Below are 26,268 nucleotides of genomic sequence, written 5' to 3' on the forward strand. Positions count from 1 at the left end.
GATGTTAATAATTACATTCGGGATTCACATGCCTTTCCAGGTGGTATTAAAAGCGAAGTGGCATCTGTGTACGTCTATGCATGCATGTGTACATGATTTTTTTTTTGTAAGTTCAATGTCAGTACATAATATAATTGTAAATACAATGAAAATACTTGGATGACACAAGAAAGTGAAAACACTTATTTCCATTGTGGTCCATTAAAAATCAAATGACAAAATATAAGTAATAATAATAATAATAATAATAATAGTGTGTATATGATAACAAGATCATAACAATTTGTAAATACAGATAGACAGTAAATTAACATTAAAAAATGTAATTAACAGGAAATAAAAGGGTTGAGTTCTTCCTCTAAAAACTGTTGAGGTCAAGGTTCTAAAACATTCTGGATTCACACGCCATTTCAACTCATTATAGAAACTTTACATAGTTTATTACCGCCCTTGAAAAATCTCAGCTACCTCTTTATAAACACAAGCATCCGTGGATCTCCACATACAACGCTCTAGTTTATTTTTAAAGGTGTTTGGAAAAGTAGCATTAGTGCCCTCTATTGAGTGTACTGTGTATAAACAGGCAGGCTTCAAAACCCATATGCATGAATATATCTGTTATATAGACTGATTTTTATTTTATTTTTTATATATATAATAACCACAAGGATGTTTAATAAACTGATGTTCACAATCCACTGAAATAAAGAGAAAATTTCTGATATTTTTAATTATCCACGGGGTTAGTGACGTCAGCTGCGCTCCTCCTCCTGAGTCTACGTCAAACGCTCCGTCGGCTCACGTAAAGTTGTGTTGACAGGAGGAGTGGCACTTGTCAGCAGTAAGCGTTATAATGGAGTAAGAGCCACGGTAGTTTATAGACGGCGTTTCTGTTCTAAATGACAAGCATTATTCACACTGTTGAAGCAGCGAAACTATGGCAGATGAGCAGAGTTCTCAGTCCTGGTCCATCGACAAGGATGATTACGTTCTCAATGAGGTGATAGGTGAGTAACTTAGCCTAGCTAACATTAGCAGGCTAAGCTAGCATCCCCGGTCTTTCCAGGGGTGTGAGCTGCTCTTAGCTAGTTAGTTAGCTAGCTAGCTGGCTAGCACCGAAGTGTAGGTAACAGAAGGCTTGTTAGGATTTTGAATACTCTTATTTGTGGCCAACATAAGGCCGGGGAGGACTCGTAACCGACATTGTAGCTCCTGTAGCATACATTTTTCACTCAGGTTAACTGAGATAGTTCGCTATAAAGTGACACATACTCCTATTTAGTGTAAGCTAAAAGCCTAGCTAAGCTAACCCACAGTGCGTATGTCAGTGGGTGGTGCTGTGGTGATACAGCCATTCATAATTCATCATCACTTGCACGCAGAAGGCATTATCTGTCAAATTGATTATAAAAATGAACCAGCATGCATTCTTTGTACAACTTTAGACAGTCTTTGTGTCATATTGATTGACTTAAGGCCCAGTCACACGGCATACGATAATTCCTGAATGAAGGAAAAAAGTAAAAAAGTCACAAATCATCAAGAAAGGGTGGTCGAATAAACTTTTGACTTTTCCCATCACTGAATAGTCTGTGAATCAAGAGCGCAAAAGGAACGAAAGAGGAACAAAATGAAACTGAAGCTAACGTTAATCTCAACGCTTTAAATGAAACGCGCCTGAAGCCACTGCTGGAGCAGTTGCTGTGTGTGTGTCTGCATCAGGGGTGGGCGTCGAGGGCCAAGACACTGCAGGTTTTCCGTGTAATCATTCACCTCAGCAGGTGGGTTGCTGATGAGCTTCTGCTCTGAACATAAACACCTGGTTGTCAATGAAATCACCTGCTGAAACACCTGATCTTTAATGAAATCACCTGCTGAGGCGATTGGTTGCATGGAAAACCTGCAGTGTCTTGGCCCTTTATGGCACATGATTGCCCACCCCTGGTCTGCATCCTGCTCAGTGTCCCAGGACTCAGTGCTGGGACAGAGCTCTGTAGTGCCTGAGCCCTGGTGAAGCTGCAAACAGAAGCACGCGATCCGACCCACTGTGGAGATCTGTGCGCACATTGGTGGATTTACCTGCTCTGGTTGCTTGTCCAGAATAAAAAAGAGATCATCTCCTTCATCATCAGAATCCTCAGTCTGGTTCAGGCTGATGACAAGCTATGTGCTCCGTCTTGCTCCAATTTAAAAAACAAAAAACAAAACAAACAACAAAAAACAAGCGCTTTGCTTGCAGCTGCATATGTTTGCTTTTAATGTATGCATTCTGTCGTATGTAGCCCTTGCCGCACTCCTGCCTTCATTTTTTGAAAAAAAAAGTAGAAAATATTGCCATTTAAAGTCACAAGCAAACTTAAAAACTTCCTGTCTTGTTTCAGGAGAGCGAGAGAGAGAGAGACAGACAGACAGACAGACAGACAGACAGACAGACAGAGAGATGTTTGTGATCACTGATCAAAGCTGTTCACACGCGAATGTCCGTTGCTGGAACTTTTTCCACACTGATGCTCAAAGTCACGTGTCTGTAAACTGCCACCTGGTTTGCACAAACCGAGGTGCAGTTCGCTCTGAGAGATCACCACAGATGACACGAGAAATTATTGCGTGAGGAGGTGATCCTTCATCGCTGCATATTTTTTCGCAGTGGGGGGGCTTTGCAGGAGCGCAATTAGCCTCCTGCAGATGCGTGACTTTGAGCATCAGTGTAAAAAAGTCCCAGCAGCAGCGGACTTATTTCGTTTGGGCTTCTTTGCCCTTTAAGTGCCGTGTGACCGGGCCTTTAGAAACTTTTGGACAGTGTATCTTTTTGGCGGCTGAAACAATCTGTTTTTCAGGGTGATATCACCAGTGATGCCGGTAACGTGTTACTCTAATCTGACCACTTTTTTTAGTAACGATTAATCTAACGCGTTAATCTTTCCAATTCAGTAATCAGATTAAAGTTACTTCTCCAAGTCACTGTGCGTTACTATTATTTTTGAATTGTGGGTCGATAGCAGCATTAAACTTGGTCCGTGGGCAGGGGGTCGGGGTTCGACTGCACTGCCCGCTTTAAGCAAGCTGTGAGCTTTTTTCATCTGCGGTTTTCTGCAGCAGCTACAACTCGTCGTCACCTCTTAAAGCGCCGTGACAACAGCACACCTGCACTGAGCTTTACAAAGACATTTTTATGCTTTTTTCCTCCTTTATTTTGAATTCTGAGCTGAGCCGCTCCGTATCTACTCATTAAAAACAGCTGATCCTCCATGACGCGTCAACAACGAAATAAATAAATAAATGTTATCCATTCTTTGTGCTCAAATGCCCAAGCAGGGGCGAATCCAGTTGGAATGGGGGCGTGGGGCAAGGATGTATCCCCCCTTCCCCACCACACCCCTAGATTAAAGGTCCAGTTTTGCTGCTTTTTTTTTACTACAACTACTAATACTGCTTAAAATAATAATAATTTCGACAAGTAAAATGTTTAGAGAATTTAAATGTTAGAAAAATGTTAGAAAGAATTTAAGTTACATTTATAAACAATGTAGGTTAGCAATTGTAAGTTTTACTGTTACAGTGCTGTCAACAGTTAAATATGAGGTCAAGAAAGAGGTCTTTATTTTACTTTTTATAAAACAAGTATTTATTTTCATTGAAGTCAAGAAAGGGTGACTATAAAGTGAGTTTTGGCAAAACAAGTATTGTCATGTTGAGGTGGCAGAGGGTTGTTGTCGGCAGCTGTGGAAAGTAACTAAAAAAGTAACTAGTAATCTAACTTAGTTACTTTTACAATTTAATAATCAGTAAAGTAAGGTCATTTTCAAGGAGTAATCAGTAATTGGATTACTTTTTCATAGTAAGTAAGATATCACATAACATTTACAGTGGTCATATGATGAATTACTTTTTCTGCACCGGAGGAAAAAAAATATAACCTATATAATTGAAACCAACCCTGCCCTGACATTAATCTAAAAGACTGAAAAACTTCACTACCAGCAATCATGCCATCGCCAGAAGTCAAACTGTAGTCACATGGTCACAACTTCTACCTGGCAATATTTCTGGTGCTGGAAAACGAGACTGAGGCTGTGAGACTGATGGTCCACATCCTTTGAAGGCTACATTCGTCAAGTGCATGCGTCATAGTGGCGCGGTTAGGCTGTCTCATTTGGAAGGCTTCTTGGAATGCAGCCTTTTTTTTCCTAGAAAGTCAACAGGTGCCATTGTGGCCCACATAATCCCATGAGTCATTGCATTATTTTTTTTCTTCTTCTTTCAAGACTGTTGATGAATAAATAAAACCTGGTGAAAAACTACAGGAAATGTTTGACCTCTGTAATTGCAAACAAAGGCTACTGTACCAAATATTAACATTGATTTTCACAGGTGTTCAAATACTTATTTGCAGCAGTAACATACAAATAAATTATTAAAAAAATCATACATTGTGATTTCCAGATTTTTTTATTTTTTATTTTTTATTTTTTATTTTTTTAAGATTGTCTCTCACAGTGGACATGCACCTAAGATGAAAATTTCAGACCCCTCCATGATTTCTAAGTGGGAGAACTTGCAAAATCGCAGGGTGTTCAAATACTTATTTTCCTCACTGTAACTTAATTTCTGTACTTGTTTTGGTTTCTTAATATGTGTGGATTACTTGGGTTGTTACTGACATCTCGTGACAATTTCAAGTCAAAAGCATTTAGAAATATATTTACTGAGAAAAGTAGTGATGTGCTCACTACTTATTTTACCCGCTGTATTTCTGAAGGTCAGATTTTCATAGGAGGCAGCCTTCAAAGAATACAGCCCTTGAACTGATACACACTAGGTATTGAAAATGTGAGTCCCAAGGCCCAGCTCTGTGTCCCAGCACCTCAAGGCTGCAAAGCCACCTCATGTGAATGCTCAGTTCAGTACATTCAGCTGTTTATTTCTTATTTCAAGAGCTACTCAAGTGCGCTGCAGTGTGCTAAGGTGGTGTAGAAAATTTTTACATGAAAGTAAAGTCTACCTAAGATTATATAATTTTATATTTGAAAAAGGCAATGTAACCTTAAACAAATCTATAAATAAAGGTGTTCATTTCCATGGTGCTGTAGGGGAATAGGTTTTTTGAAACAAAGCAGATGTTGGATCTTGTTCTTTTTGCATCTTCAGAATTGGCTGGAATTTGTTAAAGTGAAGCAGAATAAAATGAATAATTCAAGATTTGTAATTTTTTTAATCTATTGCAAGAGCCACAATTGAGCCTGTTTTTCGTTAAAGTTAAATATGATACAAATTTCATATTTATTTATTTTATGTTTCATGTTATACATAGGTCATGAATAATGCTTAAAATGTTAAAAGCACATTAATATTGGAATTGGATAGATATAGCTTGTGTTACTGTGTTCAGTAACTTAGTTTTCTAAATCTGTGAGCAGCTGCGTCTGGCACTTCAGCACTGTGAGAGAGCATAAATGTAAACTTTCTTTTTGAATTGGATTACAGCTTTTGTCATTTGTGTTGGATGAATCTACTCTGCAGCATGTTTTTATCTTTGTTTTTGACTAGTCACATGACGTGTTGCACCAGACCACCTACGTTTGGCAAGTTTAAGTTTGTTTGATTTTTGCTCAGTTTGCATCACATCATAAAGCATCACTCTGTACATATTAAAAATCATTGTAGGCAGTGTTGCTGTTTGGTGAACATCACATCTCTGAAATCTTACACGTATGCATATGAAACGTTAAATTAATGAGGTGGTGGCAGTCTTCTTAAATGCGCATATGCGGTGTGGTCTGATTTCATATGGGGACAGTGATTCAACATGAATGTGGATCAGTACAGCTTGGCTTTTAGATTCCTAGTTTGTTACTAAAAGTAAGTTAACCAATTCCATGTATTCTTCCAAACTTTCTGGACAGAGTGATGCAGGCTTGTTCATTGTTGTATGCTGTCCACTCTTAAGTGCACTCTACGAAACAAAAAAATTGTGAAAAAAGTAGGGCACGGCAGTAATATTTATATATTGATGTAATCTTGGAGTATGGCTGTTTAGTATCTTTCATGGTTATATTATGGCATATTTGTTTGTCTTCAAATTTCAATGTAAATGCTTCTGAAAGTGCCAAGCACTGGTATGGCAACCGCAAGGCGCTTCACTTTTTCTGCAGTTTGGTATGTTACAGCTTTATTCCAGAATGGAGTAAATTCATTTTTTCCCCTCAAACCTCTACTCACAACACCCCATAATGACAACACGAAAGGTCACATTTCACAGTGGTCCATAAAGTGTTACATGGGCCAATACTACCATTATTGGAAAATACGTGATTCACCTTAATAATACCCATTAATACCCGTTTTTCCATAATTATTGTATGGCCTTGCCTTACAATATAAAGCGCCTTGGGGCAACTGTTTGTTGTGATTTCGCACTATATAAATAAAATTGATTTGATTTGATTAAAACAGTAGCTATGTTTTAAGCTCATATCAGTTTTATTAAGGCTAAAACCAATAAATTACACATTAAAATACAATGTAAATCAATATAAATCTGAATTTTTAAAGCTGTTTTTCTCCCATTTCTACTTTTCTGTAAAATATCTACACATCTTACAGAGTTTGTATGCTATTTACTTCAAATTTACAGAATTAACTGATAACAAGTGGATCTACACTTAGTGTGAAAATTATGTTTGTGCTTGAAAGTACAACAATTTGGCATACACTTATTTTAGTACAACAGGAAGCCTGCTTACAAAAAAGTGCATCTGTGACTATATGCTTTTTAAATTTACTAAATTGTAGCAAAAAAATATAAAAAACAAATGTTGAACACTTTAAAACAACACAGACATTATGTCTTGGTGATCAATATTGTTTAGAAAGTAATTAGCCTACCTTTTTTCATGAAGTTTATGCCTACGTACAGAACAGAGTCCACATGGGCGTAAGCATTTTTCCTGCATAACTTATACTGAGATCCTGATTTCATTTCTTTATAATCATTTCTTGATAATCCAAAAAGTGACCTCTAAACACAGTTGAACCTTTGGGAAATAGTGTCCCTGTGTCATCCATTACCTCATCTGGTAAGAGAATAGAACTTGCATATGAACAAGAAATAGTCATAGATTTAGATCATAGATCAGCGCTTTCTGCATCTGATGCAGATGGAAAGTGCTATGTAAATGCAGTCCATTTGCCATTTATTTAGATTGAATTCTTTGTGGAACAAAGTGTTGTTATGCTGTCCTCTGTCCCTTTCAGTTAGATCTTTTTTCATCAGGGTCCAAGCCTCTGTTTTGGTTTTTATCCAAATGCATTAGATGAGCTTCTATGAATGACTTGAACTTAATTCTGAGAACCTTTCACATAATAATTACTTGGTGTCCTGTAAATATTACTTTCTGAGTTCATAACTTATTTGTCATATTTGATAATTAAATATGCCGTAAGTGAGAAGAAACATAAGTGAGAAGAAAATATTCTTTCTCTCCTCAAGTTCTAAAAATGGTATTCCATATTGTTGATGATTGTTCAAATGTCGGTGTTTGTAGAATCTTAATGTATTTTTCTGTGCTAAAATTATTTAATTAAAATTTATTTGTTGGTGTCTGACAGTATTGTACGAGTTTAATATTATATTTATTAATATATATTTATTTATAATTATTTATATTAATATTAATGTTAATATATAATTAATATTTATAATGTATCGTATAATATGATAAATTATTCTAATTCCAAGTATAATGAAGTAGGGTTTTTTTATTTGTTTATTTATTTTGTTAATAATGACTTCTTATGTTATAGGTCAACCTTCCATCTGAGTGTTGCTACACTGCACTTTCAGTGAGGTGACTTCTCTCTAAGTATTGTCTTCTTTGGGTTCTTCACAGGAAGTGGAGCCACTGCAGTGGTCCAAGCAGCATATTGTAAGCCTAGAAAGGAGAAGGTGGCCATCAAACGCATTAACCTGGAAAAGTGTCAAACTAGTATGGATGAACTCCTGGTGAGTAACTACAATAAGTGTTTTTACTGTATGGTGTGAATGTTCTTTATCTGCTCTGTCTGTGTGCAGGACTGTGCAGTTGGATTCCTGCGCAAGTGTTAGAGGATGCTTTATATTGGACATTCATTTTGGACACTTGGGACTTTAATCACACATGAATTTAGTTTTAGCAAACAACAACATTTTATGTGCAAGCAAAAGAAAAAAAACACACATAACAAACAAAACAAAAAACAATTCCAATTTGAACAGCATGCATTGAGGACACTGCTGATAAGGTATAATTATTCAAGTAATTGGATGTAGCAGGGGTGGTGGCCAAGTGGTTAGTGTGCTTGGTTTCAGTGCAGAAGGTTCCCGATTCAAACCCCTGCCACATTTCTCCATGTAATGTGGAGACATGTACCATTGTCGTAACTGACTTGTGTGGGCAAATGCTCACATTTAGTGGTGTCTGTCTGCTGATCAACTCTACAGTTGTTTGCAGAAGTTTGGGCACCCCTGATAATTTTCATGATTTTCCTTTATAAGTCATTGGTTGTCTAGATCAGAAATTTCAGTTAAATATATCATATAGCAGACAAACAAACTGATATTTGAGAAGTGAAATAAAGTTTCTAGTATTTACAGAAGGAGTGTAATAATTATTTAAGCAAAATTGGGCAGGTGCATAAATTTGGGCACCCTTGTCATTTTATTGATTTGATTACATGTATCACTGATTATTGGAACACAAAATTGGTTTGGTAAGCTCATTGACCCTTGACCTCCTTACACAAGTGAATTGAATTATGAGAAAGGGTATTTAAGGTGGCCATTTGCAAATCTTTCTCCTCTTTGCATCTCTTCTAATGAGTGGCAACACGGGAGCTTGTTCAACATCATGGTTTAGGGGAAGGATACAAAAAAAACTATCTCAGATTTCAGCTGTCAGTTTCCACTGTGAGGAACATAGTGAGGAAATGGAAGACCACAGGCACAGTACTAGTTAAGGCCCGAAGTGGCAGGCCAAGAAATATCTCAGATAAGCTGAAGGGAAGGATGGTGAGGACAGTCATTAACCCACAGACCTGCTCCAAAGATGTACAACATGATCTTGCTGCAGATAGTGTCTCTGAGCATCGTTCAACTATACAGTGCACTTTGCACAAGGAGATGCTGTAATGCAGAGGAAGCCTTTTCTGCGTACATGCCACAAACAGTCGCTTGAGGTATGTTAAAGCCCATTTGGACAAGCCAGCTTTATTTTGGAATAAGCTGCTGTGGACTGACAAAACAAGGGGCAGTATGCATGGCTGAAAAAGAACACAGCATTCCAAGAAAAACACTTGTTGCCTAGAGTAAAATTTGGAGGTGGTTCCATCATTCTGTGAGGCTGTGTGGCCAGTGCAGGTACTAGAAATCTTGTTAAAGTTGAGGGTCACATGAATTCCAGTTAATATCAGCAGATTGTTGAGAACAATGTTCATGAATGAGTGACAAAGTTGAAGTTGCGCTGGGTAGTTAGGGATTCTAACTAGCCAGTACTTAAAGAACATGTCACAGACCTGACCTTATTCCTATCTTTGGCTTATGTTAAAAGTGTCTTGGACTGGTTGCTTAATGGTGACATAACCTAGGTTACTCTACAGTCCACAGAGGCACTTTATCGTCCTGATTTAGGTTTGGGCAAGCTTTAAGTGTGAGCTGTTACGAATGATTGTGCTGCCTCATTCAACTCAGTTCTTTTTTCAGTACAGATCTGGATCAGATAATACTTAAGACTTGACAGCTCCAAATTTGTTTCCTGCCCATCTCAAAGTGTAAAATAGATATTCATTAATTTAATGCTTTGCTCCTCACTCTGCTCTCTTCTTTTTCCCTGTGCAGAAAGAGATCCAAGCTATGAGCCAGTGCCACCACCCAAATATCGTGTCTTATTATACTTCCTTTGTGGTGAAGGATGAACTGTGGCTGGTGATGAAGCTGCTTAGTGGTGGTAAGCAAACTTTGCTGTTGCCTTAACTGTTCATAGCTGGTAACCTGTCTTTTATTTTTATTTATTTAATTTTGAGGTGAAATTAGGTTGGGTTGTGATTATTTATCTATGGGGCAAGAAAACCGTAATGGTCTAAACATGCATTTCAAAGTAGATTCAAGTGGCTGCTAAGTACATTGATTGTGCACATAAAATACAGAATAAAGAGAACTACAGATAACAGTTGCTTAAAAATCATAATAATAGTCACTTCTCTCAGGATAAAAGTGCAAGTATGAGAAGTATGGACATCTAACAGACTTGATAATAGAAAAACTACACTGGTAACAAGTCACTCTGTAACAGAAAAAGGAAAAGGATCCATTTGTAATCATGGAATACAATCATGGAATCATGGAATACAATGTGAAGTAACTAATGAATTTCATAAAAATGTATCGAAGAAAGCCAGAACTGTTGCGGCCACATCTCTGTGGGTGACACACCTAGTTTTGGCTTTGTTGCGCTAATGGTTTGTATTCCATGGGCGTAACAATTACTGTGTTGTACCAGCTCCTTATGTGTCAAATGTCACTCCTATCACTGAGCATGTTATGGGAATCAGACTTGGGCATTCTTTGGGTAATGTGCAGTATTCCAGACTTCAAGATCACATGTCTGCACACAACCTGAGTAGCAGATTTATAAACATGAACAGGGCAAATGACCTGAATGGAATGTAGGAGTTAATTCTCAATGACCCTGAAAGCTTCCAGAGATTACTTTGGAGTCAGCACAGGATTTGATGTTTGATCTTTGAGGGCACTCTGAAAATTCTCCAGAGGGGTCTTATTGCATGGCTCGGTGGGAATTCTGGGCTGGAAAAGGAGGTGGAAAAACAGGCTGTGATGGCACTCAGGGTGAGCAATGGGACACTTCTTAGAAGAATCTGAAAGCAGGTGATGCTCAGTCTGTGGTCTAGAATCTTTGTTTTGCTTACAGGGGAATTAAAGCACTTTATTCCTCAATACCTATACCTCATCCCATTGCAGATAGCAAGTGATGGTATTGTCTTTACATATTTGGGAGAAAGACTGGAAGAAAGAACTTGAAAAGAAAGAATCTTTGCCTGGATTGCAATAACTGCAGAGATATTACACCTCTGGTTCCTAGGGTCATTCTAAAGAGTATTCCAGCCCATTTATTTGTCACTGATAGACCAGAGGAGTGTGACCTCTTGCCTAAGTATTCAACCGACAATTGCATCCTAGATCTGTGTCCATTCAGTGCAAGAGTATATCCCTACAGTGTTTATTTGCAGCCTATGTTGATTTTTGCACAGTGCATGATTTGGTTCAGTGGCCTGCTTTCTGAGACAACCTGAGAATTTGTGGAATCTCCGGTAAGTTGCTAGACATTATGGTCAGCCTATACACAAGGACTATGAGTGGTGTGTGGAGTGGGGACAAAGTCTCTGATGTTTTCCCAGGTAATTCTGGTATTTATCAAAGATGTGGTCTGGCTCCTCCTCTGTTTAATGTTTGCATGAATTGTTTGATAAAGTTATGCAACCAGTGACTACGTTTACATGCCGTTAATATTCGGGTTAAGGTCAATATTCCGGTTTCTGAATCATTAGGAATAACCCATTTACATGCAGACAGTTTCTCCTGTATACATGGTCATTGGTATCATTTGGAATATCCCCATCTAAACAGCGATGCATGTCTTCCACCACCACTTGATTTGGTCTGGCATTTGTGCAAATCTTGCCACGTGTAATCCTGCTTCGTGCAAAACCCCTCACTACACACTTTATACACTTTCCTCAAACAGGCATTAACATTTTCTCACTTTTCTCTCCTGTGTAAACACGCTCTTTTTTTCTTCTGGGCGAGAAGATTATAAATAGACACACGCAGAACACAATACACGTGCTGTCCCTTCACTCACTGCCTCTGGGGGTACGGATGCGGGACCCGCAAAGAATCCAAGTCATGGCCACGGAGCTCTGCGGCTGCGGTATACAGAGACCCTGTGGCGCTGTGGAGTTTTTCCGCACGAAATCTATCCTTGCGGGCTGCCTCCGCATCAAAACAGAGCGCGTAGCCTCTGGACCTGTTGCCACAGTTGGCGCAGCTCCGCACAGCAGGGGGGTGGGCGGTGTGAGTGGCCCGCTGCGGCGTTTACCGAGCCCGCAGACTCAATAAGCGCATCGGAGGCAGAGCAATCGCGGTGATGCTGACCGGTGCTGCGACCGGCCCGCCTGATAAGAACGCAGAGCACAATGCTCTGTTTATCTCTGCTTCTGTAGTGTCCGGTGGGTTGCGCGCGCCGCATACAAGTAGTTGCTATACTTAAAAGACCAAGATTCCTTGTGGATAGGACATGCGCCGAACACAAAATAATGTTTCTTTCTATGGGGATATCCTGATGCACATTTATATGACCTGATATTCAGGTTAGAAAAGGAGTAACCCAGGGGTCTTATTTGGGTTTTTAAAAACCGGAATATGAGTATATTCTGGTTTTTGCGGGTGTTTACATGGCCGTGGGCAACTGGGTTATTGCTAATATTCTGGTTATGAAAGGGTTATTGGCTGCATGTAAATGTAGTAAGTGACTTAGGTGCCCATTGTAGGAAAGGTTCATTTTGTGGAATCATTGAATGCCCTGATTGCATCACCTATGAAGAATGTTTGTAACAGGGAATAGTGCATGGGTTTGGGGATAATCCTGGATCATGACTAAGATTCAGGCTTTCAGTGATTGTTGGATGCTGAAGTGTACCTGTATGCAGTGAAACTGTTGAAAGATGCACTTATCTCGACAGTGACATTCATGTCTCTGGGTCTGACGCCGTTGAGATCAAGAGATGCGTGGGAACATCCCATGGAATCATGACGTCACTGGGCGGAGTTTTTGGTGACACTGATACCTTTGCCAGAGGATGAAAGCCTGTGTGTTTGGGGTCTTGGTGCTTTCTGTCTGACGCTAAGTATTGACCTAAGGCAGCTGTGCCCACCCTGTTCCTGGAGAGCCCCTGCCCTGCATGTTTGCTAACTCTCCCTGTTCCACTTCCAGGCAATTAACTCCATGAGGTGTGCTTAGCTAATCAAGAGCTTGATGACACCACTTTTTAAAAATCCAGTATGACTCGAGTAGGTCGACGTGGAAAATTTGCAGGGCAAGGGCTCTCCAGGAACAGGGTTGGTGACAACTGTGCTAGGAGAATATGAAATGCATAGTTAAGGTACAGCAGGAGTCACCAACTCTGTTCCGGGAGAGGCCCTGCCCTGCAAATTTTCCACACCTGATATATATATATTTTTTTAAGTGGTGTCTTCCAGTTCTTGATTGGCTGAGCACATCTGATGGAGTCGAAGATGGAGAATTAGAAAACATGGAGGGCAGGGGCCTTCCAGGAACAGAGTTGGGCACAGCTGACCTAAGGCAACAACTGGTACCTTTGGAAGCTGGGGGATCCATGGGTACCACGGGAATGTCTTTGTCAGACAAATAGCTTTGGGAGATTTGGATGAGGCATGTGGCATGCGTCTGTGTTTTTTGTTGCTTCCAAACATAACTTGGCATGCAAGTGCTTCAGTTTTGAAGATTCCAACTGGTGGCAAAGGCCAAGGGGATGCCCAGCAAATGGATATGTATATACTTGTGGGAGGTGGTGGGTGGGACAGTGGTCTGCCTAGAGGGTTGATAACCAGGAGCCAGGGGAGTTCCATAGTGTGCTGGATGTGGTGATGCGTGACACCAACGCATGCCATCTGACTCTAGTTTAAAGTAAATGTTAATTTTTATTTATTAATCTATTTATTTTGTTTTAAACAAACAACAAACCAGCAGATTTTTGCTCCGTTTTAAATTATGAAACATGCTTTTTTTTTTCTTTTTTTTTTTTTGGTACTCTGCTCTTTTTTTTTTTACGTGACTCTTACTCATTTAACTGAAAATAATGTTTTTGTTTGGTGGCGTTTCCATACCTGTATACCATAATTTCTGGGCTGTAGAGCGCACCAGAATATATGCTGCACCCATCAATTTTAAAAAGAAAAAACAAATTGTACATAAATAGGCCCTACTTGTTTATAAGTAGCAGGTCTCCACATTGTAACATGCGATATTTACACAGAAAGATGATAGACAGAAAATTTTTTAAACTTTTAATTAAATATGTACCATAAATGCTTTTTTTTTTCTTGAAGGTGTTACACGTAAATATTCACCAGCACGGCCTCCAGCGCACGCACGGTGGCATGCAGTGTCTCTCCTCCACATGGAGAACTGTATAAATTTAACTTTTTTTCTTTGTGGATCATGAGATAATTTCATTGCGTGCAGCCAGGATCGCCTGTTGTCTGTGGTAAATGAGACGTTAATGAGGCCCTGTGACTTTTTCAACTTGTGGCGCAAAGACAGAGACCCAGTGGGGGTGGGCAGAAGACTTCGCTGACTTATCTCACGGAGCAAAATGCCAGAGAGGGACTTTTCTTCAGCCACGACAAGGAATTAAAGTATTTTCAGATGTCGTTTTCCAAAATCAGCAGTCTTTATGTGGATAATTTTTCTTCAGGACATGTTGATGAATCCACTAAAATGAACAGGTAAGATGTTATATTTACTTTGTGTGTGAATTTACACTGCATGAGCACCGCAGCTTTCAGCCAATCAATGCACAGCAGCAATTGATGTATTTTGACTTATGAGAAAGCCTGTAAAAATCCATAAATTAGCTGCATCATTGTTTAAGCGTGTGAAAAAAGTAGCAGCTTCTAGTATGGAAATTACGGTAAATTCTTTAACTTTGTACAACATTTGTTTTTTTACGCAGCATGTGAGTGACCCTGCAGCAGTACAGAAATTACCTGATACTGCCAGTGTGTTATGATATCATTCTGACTCTGTCTCAGGCTCAGTGTTGGATATCATCAAGCATATTATCTCTCGCGGTGAGCACAAAACAGGAGTGTTGGATGAAGCCAGCATAGCCACCATCCTGAGGAAGTGTTGGAGGGTTTGGAGTACCTTCACAAAAATGGACAGATTCATCGGTGAGCTTCAACATCAAAGAATTGTGTGTGTGTGTGTGTGTGTGTGTGTGTGTGTGTGTGTGTGTGTGTGTGTGTGTGTGTGTGTGTGTGTGTGTGTGTGTGTACACACTGGATAAGTGGATTTTATATTTTCCTATCATTTGCTTATGTCTCTGCTCACTGTGGCCCAGTTGTCCATCTGTGTCCACAAGCTTTAGGATTGAACTAGTTCTTTTGCTTTCATGACGATCAGGGTTTTTCAGTATTTAGCCAACTGTAAATGAGTAATTCCCAAGTTACATTAAAATTCCTCCCAGGAACACTGTATGCAAGTCACACACTCCACACTTGCAAATAATAGTGATTGCACTGTGTTCTTGAAACTAGTGTAGTATGTTACTTCAGATGCACATGTTTTTTTTATTTGGTTTTGACTAATATAACTAGTATAATTTAGTGTATTTTTGCCTGTGGCAAAAATATGGCCTTTGGGTATTGCAAAGACTTTGTCTGTCTGTCTTTCTTTCTCTCTCTCTCTGTCTGTGCTCAGCATAAGTCCAATCCTATTACAGCCAGGGTCTTCCAATTCACTGGGAACATTCTTGGGACACAGACTGTGGACAAGTTCAAAGATGGCTAACCTTGGCCTATTTTAAGTGGTCAAAAGGTCGCATTCTTTCCACACACTCTTTCATTGATTACATGCTCATATGGCGAGGGTAATTTAGCATTATGTGTTATATTAATTTAATTTTAATTACTGTTTTTTTTCTGGAGTATAAGTGGTATATTTTTTCACTAGTTTGGGAGGTCCTGCAACTTCTACACTGGTGCAACTTGCATACCGAAAAATCACGTTCATTATTATTAATAATTATAATAGCTACTTGTATAGGGCTTTTCCACAAATCAAAGCACTAAAAACTCTAAAATAAAAGAATAAATGCCAATAATATAAAGCGCACTACAACAATGAACAAAAATCCTAAACTGAAGAGCTTATAATAACAGAAAAAATGTGACGTGTGACTTACATATTGTTTTTTTTTTTCCTTTTCAACAGGCATTGTTTGACAGGTGTAACTTACACTCTGGAAAATACAGAATTTTAATTTACGAAGCAATTTCTGATATCTTGTACCTGAAAGGTGCTGTGTAAATAAACTGAGGATTTATAGGTCTGATTCCAAATTGTTCCTGAGTGCAAGTATTCTTGAACAGGAAAATGAACCCCAAGCTCCTCAGCCTTGTGGCACATTGCCCCCACACATTCCACACTGTAGTAAATAAAAGATATAGGGGGAAAAAGCTTACATTCTCAGAGCATGCAAAATTTTACAATGGTGGTAACTAGATTGGAGCTATGACCCCACATGTAGTTTGCAACAATCACATGCACACAGGCAGGATGGATGAGGATCTAGCAGATGAAGATGCAGCTTTAACATGCAGGGTTAAAGATGTGTGTCTGTCTGTACAAATTAACTACTCCTGCATTTGTTCATTTATCCACTTGCGTGTTAATGTTAATTTCTGTGGCTTTATGTTTTAATTACCTATTCTTCATTGACAGGGATCTAAAGGCTGGAAATATTCTTCTTGGGGATGATGGTTCAGTCCAAATCGCTGGTATGGCTATTTCTCTGCATCTTCTCTCAACTTGAACTCAAGATTTCTTTATAGGGGCACTCTTGAATCAGTATAGGCAGTAGTGTCTCTTTTCAGATATACAAATCCTACCTTGTTGGGGCTGAAGTATACTTGCTTTTTAGCCATGTTTGTATAGACAACCAGGTGCTTTGTAACGTAATTGTACACAGTTCCTTATCTATAATACATGTTAATAGAAGATTCCACCAGAAGGTTCACTAGGGGGCACGCCAGGGAACATGGACTGTGTTGAACTTCCAGATTTGCATCAAGTACTAAAATTTTACTGAGGTCTTGTCAGCTGTTCGTGTACAACAGCAATGACGTGTGGGCATGTAGCATTCATTTCTGTGATGTATGCTGCATCTGGTATGCTTCTGACCGTCAATCAGGTGGAGCTTTCCAATTGAATAATCATGAGTTTTTTTCCCATTTTCCTGTCTCATCGCCAAGACTGGAGCCCTGTGTGTGGTAGCCCTCGGAACAGACAAATCTGAACATGACATAATGACTGATCAGGGGGACGGGATCCAGTTTGAAGCATTTCTTGCTTCAGGGCTGATTGTGTGGTGGCTGATTTATTTATTTGACACTTTTATGCATGGAATAAAAGTTAAAACTGTGACACCATTGTGAATGGATCATATGAAGTGGGTTTGAGCCGATAATACAACAGGTTAACATACATTGTCTAAATATAGAGCTGAAATAATTATGAAGATGGTTGTATTTCAAGCAGCTAAAACATAGCCACCCATCTTTGATGAATATTATTCAATCAACTTTTTTCCCTTTCTTTTTTCCTCATTCTTAGAGTTGATCCAAATTTTACACTCATCTGTTCTGCATGTCTCACCAAACGACCTGACACAACATTTTTTACTCTATATTTTAAACAAGTCCACAAGAAATGTAAAGCAATAGCAATATTTTATTTTCACAGTTCAAAGTGTTAAACAAATGAGCAGCAGCGACCACACGGCCAATGTTTCTCTGCAGAGCACTTGGGATGAAACCATGTTTTTTGCATTTTGTTGCTCTAACCACCTTCATGATTGTCTTCCCAGATTTTGGGGTTAGTGCCTTTTTAGCAGCAGGAGGAGACATGACTAGGAACAAGGTCCGTAAAACATTTGTTGGGACGCCGTGCTGGATGGCACCAGAAGTCATGGAGCAGGTGGGCAGCTTACTTTTGTATGTTTGTTTTTCATTCTTTTTTTTCTATTTCTTTTTTTTTTTTGTGTGTGTAATTCACTTTTTAGTGTTATTCAAAAAAAAAAAAAATTATACAGAAACACTTTCTACAAGATGAAAATAATTAATGCAGTTGCAACACTGAAATATTTTCTTTCTCCAGAGGCTATTGCCTGTCCTGTCAAATGTCATGTGGCTCTTGGTGGGTTCCCTCACTGTCTTTTTTTTGCATGGCCGCTCAGATTTTGAGAACTGCCTGCCCCACACAGATTTACCATACAGTAACCTACTGTTTGTATTTTTTAATGACTGATGTAAATGACATATATGACATATTCAATGACTTGGAAATGTTCATGTATCCATCCCCTGACTTGCCTAACACTAAACTGGGAAAACTGAATTGTTATATCAAAGGGTGTCATTACCCATAGTCTTACCTTGGCTTTGATATTTTTATTTAATTATATCATTAGAGGTTTGCTTTCACTTTGAGTTAAGAAGGATAATTTTAGAAATTTTAATACAGAGAAGCCCAAATTATATTTGTGTTTGACATGGCAAAAACAAATTCAAATGTGTAAACATCCAAGGTAGTGAATACTTTTGCAATGCACTGTAAGTTCTTTTGGTGTCTTCACAGCAGATAAAATTTCAGCATAACTTTTTTCCTTTAATAATGCAGTCCAGAATATCATAAGTAAATTATTGGTCTTCCTTGTCAGAGACATCTTAATGTTCATTCATCATTATCACTGTGTAACTGTGAACCATCATAGAGTTAAAATTCTTGTGATTTTTACCCTAGGCCAACCTATGGCCATTAGATATTGCGAAGGCCTTGCATCCATCCATCCGTCTGTCTGTGCTCAGCATAAGTCGAGTCTTATTACTGCCAGGGTTTTCAAATTCATAGGGAACATTCTTGGGACACAGACCTTGGACAAGTTCAAAGATGGCTAACCTTGACCTATTTTAAGAGGACACAAGGTCGCATTCTGTTTCTGTGTTGATGCTCATATGGCTGAGGGTATTTTTAGCATTGCTTTATATTTTAAATTCATGTTTTGAATAGCATTGAAGCATTTAAGACTGCTTTGTAATTTTCGTGCCATGGCAGTGATTAGATCTATCTTGCATATTGCTGATGCTGATACTGATCCAGGTTTTAGTGTCTTTCATAGTCCATAACTGTAATGTATTATTTTCTGGCCTATTGTGTCAAAGATCTGGGTCATTCCATGCCAAATGGGTCAAATTTTAAAAAATTCCCCACATGACCCCTTCCAAAAAAAAAAAACAAAAAAAAAATTGTAGCTTGTTCCCCAGCCAGAGAAATGGAAATACCCCAAGTTTTAATGAGCCAGCTCTAATCTTTAAGCACCGGAGGCAGTTTCAAAATCGCAGCATTTTTGTTCTTATTTGAAAAAGCACTTTCTGACCAATTTGGAGAGCAATATAGCCTGGCCAAATTAAGTGAAACCCTTCAAACTTACCATTTAGGTAAAATCATACTGGAAAAGCCATACTTGGCATCCAAAACAATGATATCTGGCTTCATTTTTTATCCAGCTGTTCTAAAAACTGCCAAAATGGTATTTTTCTACACGAGTAGGACTTTGAGCATGCACTATGTCAAAATAGATTAATGCCCACCACTTCTCCTTACAGGCATAGACTCTCATGAATCAGTACACACCAGAATGTTTCATTTTTTCCATTTCAGCCAAAATTGTGCTTGTGAGGGAAAAATTTAAAATCGTGCAATTTCGATTTTTCGCAGAAATACCCTCTAATTGACCACAAAAATCACCAGGTGAGCAATTGATTAAAAATTGAAATTTCACACCATGCAATTATATGGATGTAAAGATGATATATACTAAATTTCAAGTTTGGGCAAAAATATTTCTATTTCAATTATTTTTTTTACAATAGGCAATATTGTGTGAAATCGCACATTGACTATATGGTGTTAAGTCTTAATCATTGGGCTATAAATGTGAATATATAGTTATTACATAACAACTATAATAATTATACAATTATTTAACTTGATAAACTGTATTGCTGATGGATGCAACAGCACAGGGTACCCAAATGAATGATAATTTTGACAATTCCCCAGAAAAAGGTCAGGCTATATTTAGAATTTTCCAGAAGGTGGGATTAATTGAACAACCTAATTTCAACCTGGTTTCCCAGAAATGGGTCAAAGAATTTCAGGGAATTCTGACCATTGCCTAATCATATTCTCATCAATCATGGAGGCAAAATGTGCTCTAGGGTTGACTTTGCAAGATGAATGTCATCGAAAGACATTTTGGAAGACAGTTGGTTTTCACAATTTTGTTGATTTGAGTGATGCTGGTGCTCGCAAGTACAGTCTGAATGACAGTGATCAGAACAAAGTTGAGTCACTTCTCCCAGGGTTTTTGCACACATAACATGCATACTGATGACAAATATTATTAGTAGCTGATTTACTATTAGCCTTTTTGCCTGTGCTGTGTCTGCAGAAAACACGTTTTCCCTGTACATAACCCAAGAACATAGTTTTCGGACATGATGGCTTTGTTTGGTATACATGGTATACCTAGATTAAGAGCACTCTGTTTGCAAATGTGTGCATTTTAAAGATTATGTAGGAAATATTACTTGTTCACTGCGTATTTAACTATTAAATAAATATAAGAAATGAATCATTCAGGTAAACCTTGAAAGTATTTTTATATTACATGACATTGTACGTATATCATGTGTTGGATCTGTATTCATAAAAATTATGACTTTTCAGAAAAATCATAAATATATAAATATTTCTTGCCCAAACTTGAAATTTAGTATATATAATCTTTACATCCATATAACTGCATGGTTGAAATTTCAAATTTTGTCAGTTGCTGACCTGGTGATTTTTGTGGTCAATTATGGGGTATTTTTTGGGAAAAATCGAAATTGTGTAACTTAAATTTTTCTCTTGCAAGCAAAATTTAAGCTGAAATGCAAAATTGAAACATTCTGGCATTGGAACTAGTTCATGAGAACCTATGCCTGTAAAGAGAAGTGTGGGTATTTATCTATTTTTACACAGTGCATGCTCAAAGTAAGACCTTGTTTAGAAAATATACCGTTTTTGGCAGTATTTAAGAACAGTTGGATAAAAAATGAAGCCAGATATCATTGTTTTGATGCCAGATATGCTTTTTCCAGTATGATTTTGCCTAGGATACTATGTTTTGAGGGTTTCACTTAATTTGGCTAGGCTATATTGCTCTCCAAAGTTGGCCAGAAAAGTGCTTTTTTTCAAATAAGAACAAAAATGCTGTGATTTTGAAACAGCTCCTGTGCCTAAAGTATTAGAGCTGGCTCATTAAAACTTGGGGTATTTCTATTCTCTGGCTGGGAGCAAGTGCAGTGTTTTCACTTTTTTTGGAGGGGGTCATGTGGGGACCACTGGCTGACTTGGCATGGAATGACCCTTCTTGAAGTCTTCAGATAATTCAAAATGCATCTGTTAGAATTTCAACTTGGAAATTACATCATGTGTATTGGTCTTGCTTTACTGGCTCCTTGTGATTGCGAGAGCAGATTTAAGGTTTTGTTGTTGACATATAAAATATTGAGTGGTTGTGCATCCTCTTATCTTACAGAACTTATTACACCTTATGTACATCATGTGACCTGTTGTCAGGTTGCAGGCTTACTGTGTGTTCCCAAGGCCGCCCATTTTGTGGAATAAACTTTTCGTGAACATTAGACAGTCTGATGTGGAGATTTTATTCAAATTGCGATTTAAAACACTTTTCTTTTTGGTCCTTTTTTGTCTTCTGTAATTAATAACTTATTTTAATTTACAAAGTCTGGAACTGTCCTTATTTTAAATTATTTTGCATATTTATTTGGATTTATTCAATGCTAAATTTTCCTGTTAGCATTTTGCATTTTAATTAGACTTGTTATAAAGTATTGGCGGCCATGAAAGTGTTATGTCAGTACATTTGTTATTGATATTTGTTTTTGCAAATGGAGGATGAGCATTTTGATCTGTTGTATTCTGCAGGTTCGTGGCTATGATTTCAAGGCAGACATCTGGAGTTTTGGGATAACAGCCATCGAACTGGCCACTGGAGCTGCGCCGTATCACAAATACCCACCAATGAAGGTAACTGCAGTGTGTTCTGTGTTATGATAATGTAACAAGTGTGTGTGGGGAGGATGTAAAATTTATGTTTGTGCATGTTTCAGTGGCCTTCCATGCTCTCGTTCAGTGTTTTTTTTTTTTTTTTTGTGAACTTGAAACTAGTTGATAAAACAACTTGAGCAATTTTAATGGCATTTAAAAGCTGGTGCACTTAATGGTGCATATAATGCATCCGGAAACTATTCACAGCATTTTGCTTTTTCCACATTTTGTTATGTTACAGCCTTATTCCAAAATGGAGTGAGTTCATTTTTTTCTCTCAAAGTTCTACCCACCACACCCCATAATGAATGAAAAAGGGTTTTTATTTATTTATTTATTTATTTGGGGGGGGGGGGGTCACAAATTTCTTAAAAATAAAAAACTAAGAAATCACATGTACGTAAGTATTTACACCCTTTATTCAATACTTTCTTGATACTCCTTTGGCAGCATTTACAGCCTCAAGTCTCCTTGAATTTGATGCCACAAGCTTGGTGCACCTATCTTTGGGCCAGTTTTGCCCATTCCTCTTTGCAGCACCTCTCAAGTTTCCATCAGGTTGGATGGGAGCGTCGATGCACAGCCATTTTCGGATCTCTCCAGAGATGCTCAATCGGATTCAGGTCTGGGGTCTGGCTGGGCCAATCAAGGACATTCACAGTTGTCCTGAAGCAACTCCTTTGATATCTTGGCTGTGTGTTTAGGGTCATTATTCTGCTGAAAGATGAACTGTCACCCCAGTCTGAGGCCAAGAGCGCTCTGGAGCAGTTTTTATCCAGGATGTCTCTGTACATTGCTGCATTCATCTTTCCCTCAATCCTGACTTGTCTCCCAGTTCCTGCCACTGAAAAATGTCCCCACAGATGATGATGCCACCACCATGCTTCACTGTAGGGATGGTGCCTGGTTTCCCTCCAATATGATGCCTAACACTCACGCTAAAGAGTTCAGTCTTTGTGTGATCAAATCAGAGAATATTGTTTCTCATGGTTTGAGAGTCCTTAGGTGCCTTTTGGCAAACTCCAAGCGGCCTGCCATGTGCTTTTTACTAAGGAGTGGCTTCCGTCTGGCCACTCTACCATACAGGTCTGATTGGTGGATTGCTGCAGAGATGGTTGTCCTTCTGGAAAGCTCTCTTCTCTCCACAGAGGAATACTGGAGGTCTGACACTGTGACCATTGGGTTCGTGGTCACCTCCCTGACTAAGGCCCTTCTCCCCCAATTGTTTAGACAAGCAGCCAGCTGTATGAAAGGTCCTACTGGATCCGCGCTTCTTTCATTTACGGTTGATGGAGGCCCTGTGGTCATTGAGACCTTTGAAGCAGCAGAAAAGTTTCTTTACCCTTTCACAGATTTGTACCTTGAGACAATCCTGTCTACAGACAATTCCTTTGACTTCATGCTTGGTTTGTGCTCTTAATGCACTGTCAACTCTGGGACCTTATATGTAGACAGGTGTGTGCCTTTCCAAATCATGTCCATTCAAATGAATTTACCCCAGGTGGACTCCAGTTAAGATGTAGAAATGTCTCAAGGAGGGTCAGTGGAAACAGGATGCACCTGACCTCAATTTTAAGCTTCACGGCAAAGGCTGTGAATACCTGTATAATGTAATTTCTTTTTTTTTTTTTTTTATTGTTGTTGGATTTTATAAATTTGCAAAAATCTAAAAAAAAAAAAACAACTTTTTTCACATGGTCATTGTACAATTTTGAGGAAAAAATGATTTAGTTAATTTTGAATAAGGCTGTAACTAAAGTATGGAAAAAGTGAAGCACTTCTAATAAATTTTTACATGTCAGTGTGAAAATTGATTTCAAATTTTAGGGTTGCCAAGAGATATGTAGACTTGTGAATAGATACTTGTGAATTAAAGCTAGACAGCTGCATATTTTCTTGAAGTAGTTGCTGGCTTTCTTTCTGTTTTCTGTTGTTCCCACTGAAAGAGATCTTTCGGTTTGTTTAGGTGCTGATGTTGACTTTGCAAAATGACCCCTCCCTGTCTGGAAACTGGCATCACAGATAAGGAAATGGTGAAAAAATATGGCAAGTCTTTCCGGAAGATGATTTTCACTGTGTTTGCAGAAAGATCCAGAAAAAGGTCAGTTTTTACCCTTTTGTATTTTGTATTTTTTTTTTTTCCTATGGACAAATTAATGTGTGCCAAGTTTTAATTTTGCCTTTGAATTGACTCACCAGTTGTCACTTGTATAATAATGTGTTTTCTTCAATTTAGGCCAACTGCTGCTGAATTGTTGAAGAATAAATTTTTCACAAAAGCCAAGGTGTGGAATATGTGACTATTAGGAAAAAATGGACTGAAAGTATTCTGTTCCTTTATAGAGGCTGTAAGATACATTTTTGCGTCTGTTACAGAATGATGAGTACCTGCAGGAGAAACTACTGCAGAAGGGCCCAACAATAACTGATCGCTCCAAAAAGGGTTTGCATGCATTCGTAATGCATTGTGCATTCAAAAATGTATTATTTATAATGGCATGTTGGCATGTTGGGATACGGCCCCCTTACAGTTTAGCTTCACCACTAAACAGGACTTAAATAATGGTTTTGGAATAGTTAAAAAAAAATAGAAAGGGGGGGGGTATTTCAAAGTCTCATCTTTTTTTTTTTTTTTTTTTTTTTTTTTTTCTTTCTTCTACTTCTCCTCCCTCCTTCTTCTTTCCCCTCACTGCATTGTGTAGGTGCGCCGTGTGCCAGGCTCTAGCGGCCGTCTCCACAAAACAGAGGATGGCGGATGGGAGTGGAGCGATGATGAGCTGGATGAGGAGAGTGAGGAGGGCAAAGCTGCTGTGGTAGCGCTGCGGGTGAGACTCTGAGCAGTGGCTTCTCCCCTGACTCAGTAACTTTGAAATATGGATATGGTACACTTTTGTCTTCTCTTTCTTTATTGTAAGCATGACTTTGGGGTGCGCCCCCCCCCCCCCCCGGTCTGGCCAGACTACCAGTATAACAATGCCCCATTTGGCTGTATTGAAGAAAACGACTTGTAAGTACAGAGCAAAAGGAAAGCTGTGATTTCCTGTAATGTGAAAAAATTGAGGTGTGTTACAGCGAGTAACACTGACTTGATTTTGATACTATCACATTAATGGTATGTTTCTCAACATATAAAACTTGTCACTTGTGAAATAGGTTACGTTTCATTATATTTCTCCTGTAGACAATGTGTTTTGACCAGCAGATGCTGCTGTTGCTTTGATCAAGCCTTAACCAAGTTGGAATTTGATTTGTTGAGACCTTTTGGAACAGTGTGCATCTGCTTCAAGTTCATAATATTAAGCCCAGATAAACCATAACCAAAAAAAAAAAAGATTCTGTGATATAGAGAATTGTTAATCTGGCTCAAAATTTTTTCTTGATTCTGTTTACACTTGGTTTTAAAATTTCTTGGGTAATCTGATCACATTCCGAGACTTGGGACATGAAGCTGTTCACACCTGAGCCGGTCATGTCTCCACAGTGTCCTGCTGATTACTTATGTCTAGGTTTCGTTACTGCCTGTGTCATGCTTTAAGAAAGTCAAAGGGCCCTTGCTCAGTCACCAGATGAGCCTGTTTTTTTTTTTTTTCGTTTTTTTTTTTATTCACATACTAGCTAAGAAAGTTGGAATGTTTCAAGAATTAGTATACATGGATGGGTTTTCCAACTGTTGAAATTTGCAGGACAGTGCTCCTCTGTATTTATTTTTAAACTACTGCACATGGTCACAAAAACAATCTCCATGTCCTGAATTGGGAGACTTTTGTCATGTCCTTGCTGGGGGCACATCAGAATACATTAGTATTTACATTGCAAAATATTAAGGATGCATGTAATGGGGAGTTTGGCTAATATTTATAGATACTGATCTTTTAAAGCTAATTTTCAATAAATCAATCATCAATCAATTTTTTTATATAGCGCCAAATCACAACAAACAGTTGCCTCAAGGCGCTTTATATTGTAAGGCAAGGCCATACAATAATTATGTAAAACCCCAACGGTCAAAACGACCCCCTGTGAGCAAGCACTTGGCTACAGTGGGAAGGAAAAACTCCCTTTTAACAGGAAGAAACCTCCAGCAGAACCAGGCTCAGGGGGGCAGTCTTCTGCTGGGATGGTTGGGGCTGAGGGAGAGAACCAGGAAAAAGACATGCTGTGGAGGGGAGCAAAGATCGATCACTAATGATTAAATGCAGAGTGGTGCATACAGAGCAAAAAGAGAAAGAAACAG

At 38.6% G+C, this 26,268-nt stretch overlaps 1 protein-coding gene across 1 annotated transcript; it reads left to right on the forward strand.

The window, feature by feature from the left end:
* Positions 1–787: 787 nt before the first annotated feature.
* Positions 788–24,965, forward strand: LOC117522695 (serine/threonine-protein kinase OSR1-like). The gene is given in 14 exon segments (XM_034184152.1): positions 788–1,007; positions 7,890–8,002; positions 9,872–9,980; positions 14,885–14,971; positions 14,974–15,025; positions 16,578–16,633; positions 17,722–17,831; positions 21,912–22,013; positions 24,001–24,027; positions 24,029–24,103; positions 24,105–24,139; positions 24,271–24,319; positions 24,411–24,477; positions 24,738–24,965. Coding segments are annotated over 14 exon segments (1,086 nt in total). The 5' UTR covers positions 788–937; the 3' UTR covers positions 24,872–24,965.
* The last annotated feature ends 1,303 nt before the right edge of the window (positions 24,966–26,268 follow it).

The sequence above is a fragment of the Thalassophryne amazonica genome, chromosome 12 (genome assembly GCF_902500255.1).
Source record: "Thalassophryne amazonica chromosome 12, fThaAma1.1, whole genome shotgun sequence".
Classification (NCBI taxonomy): domain Eukaryota; kingdom Metazoa; phylum Chordata; class Actinopteri; order Batrachoidiformes; family Batrachoididae; genus Thalassophryne; species Thalassophryne amazonica.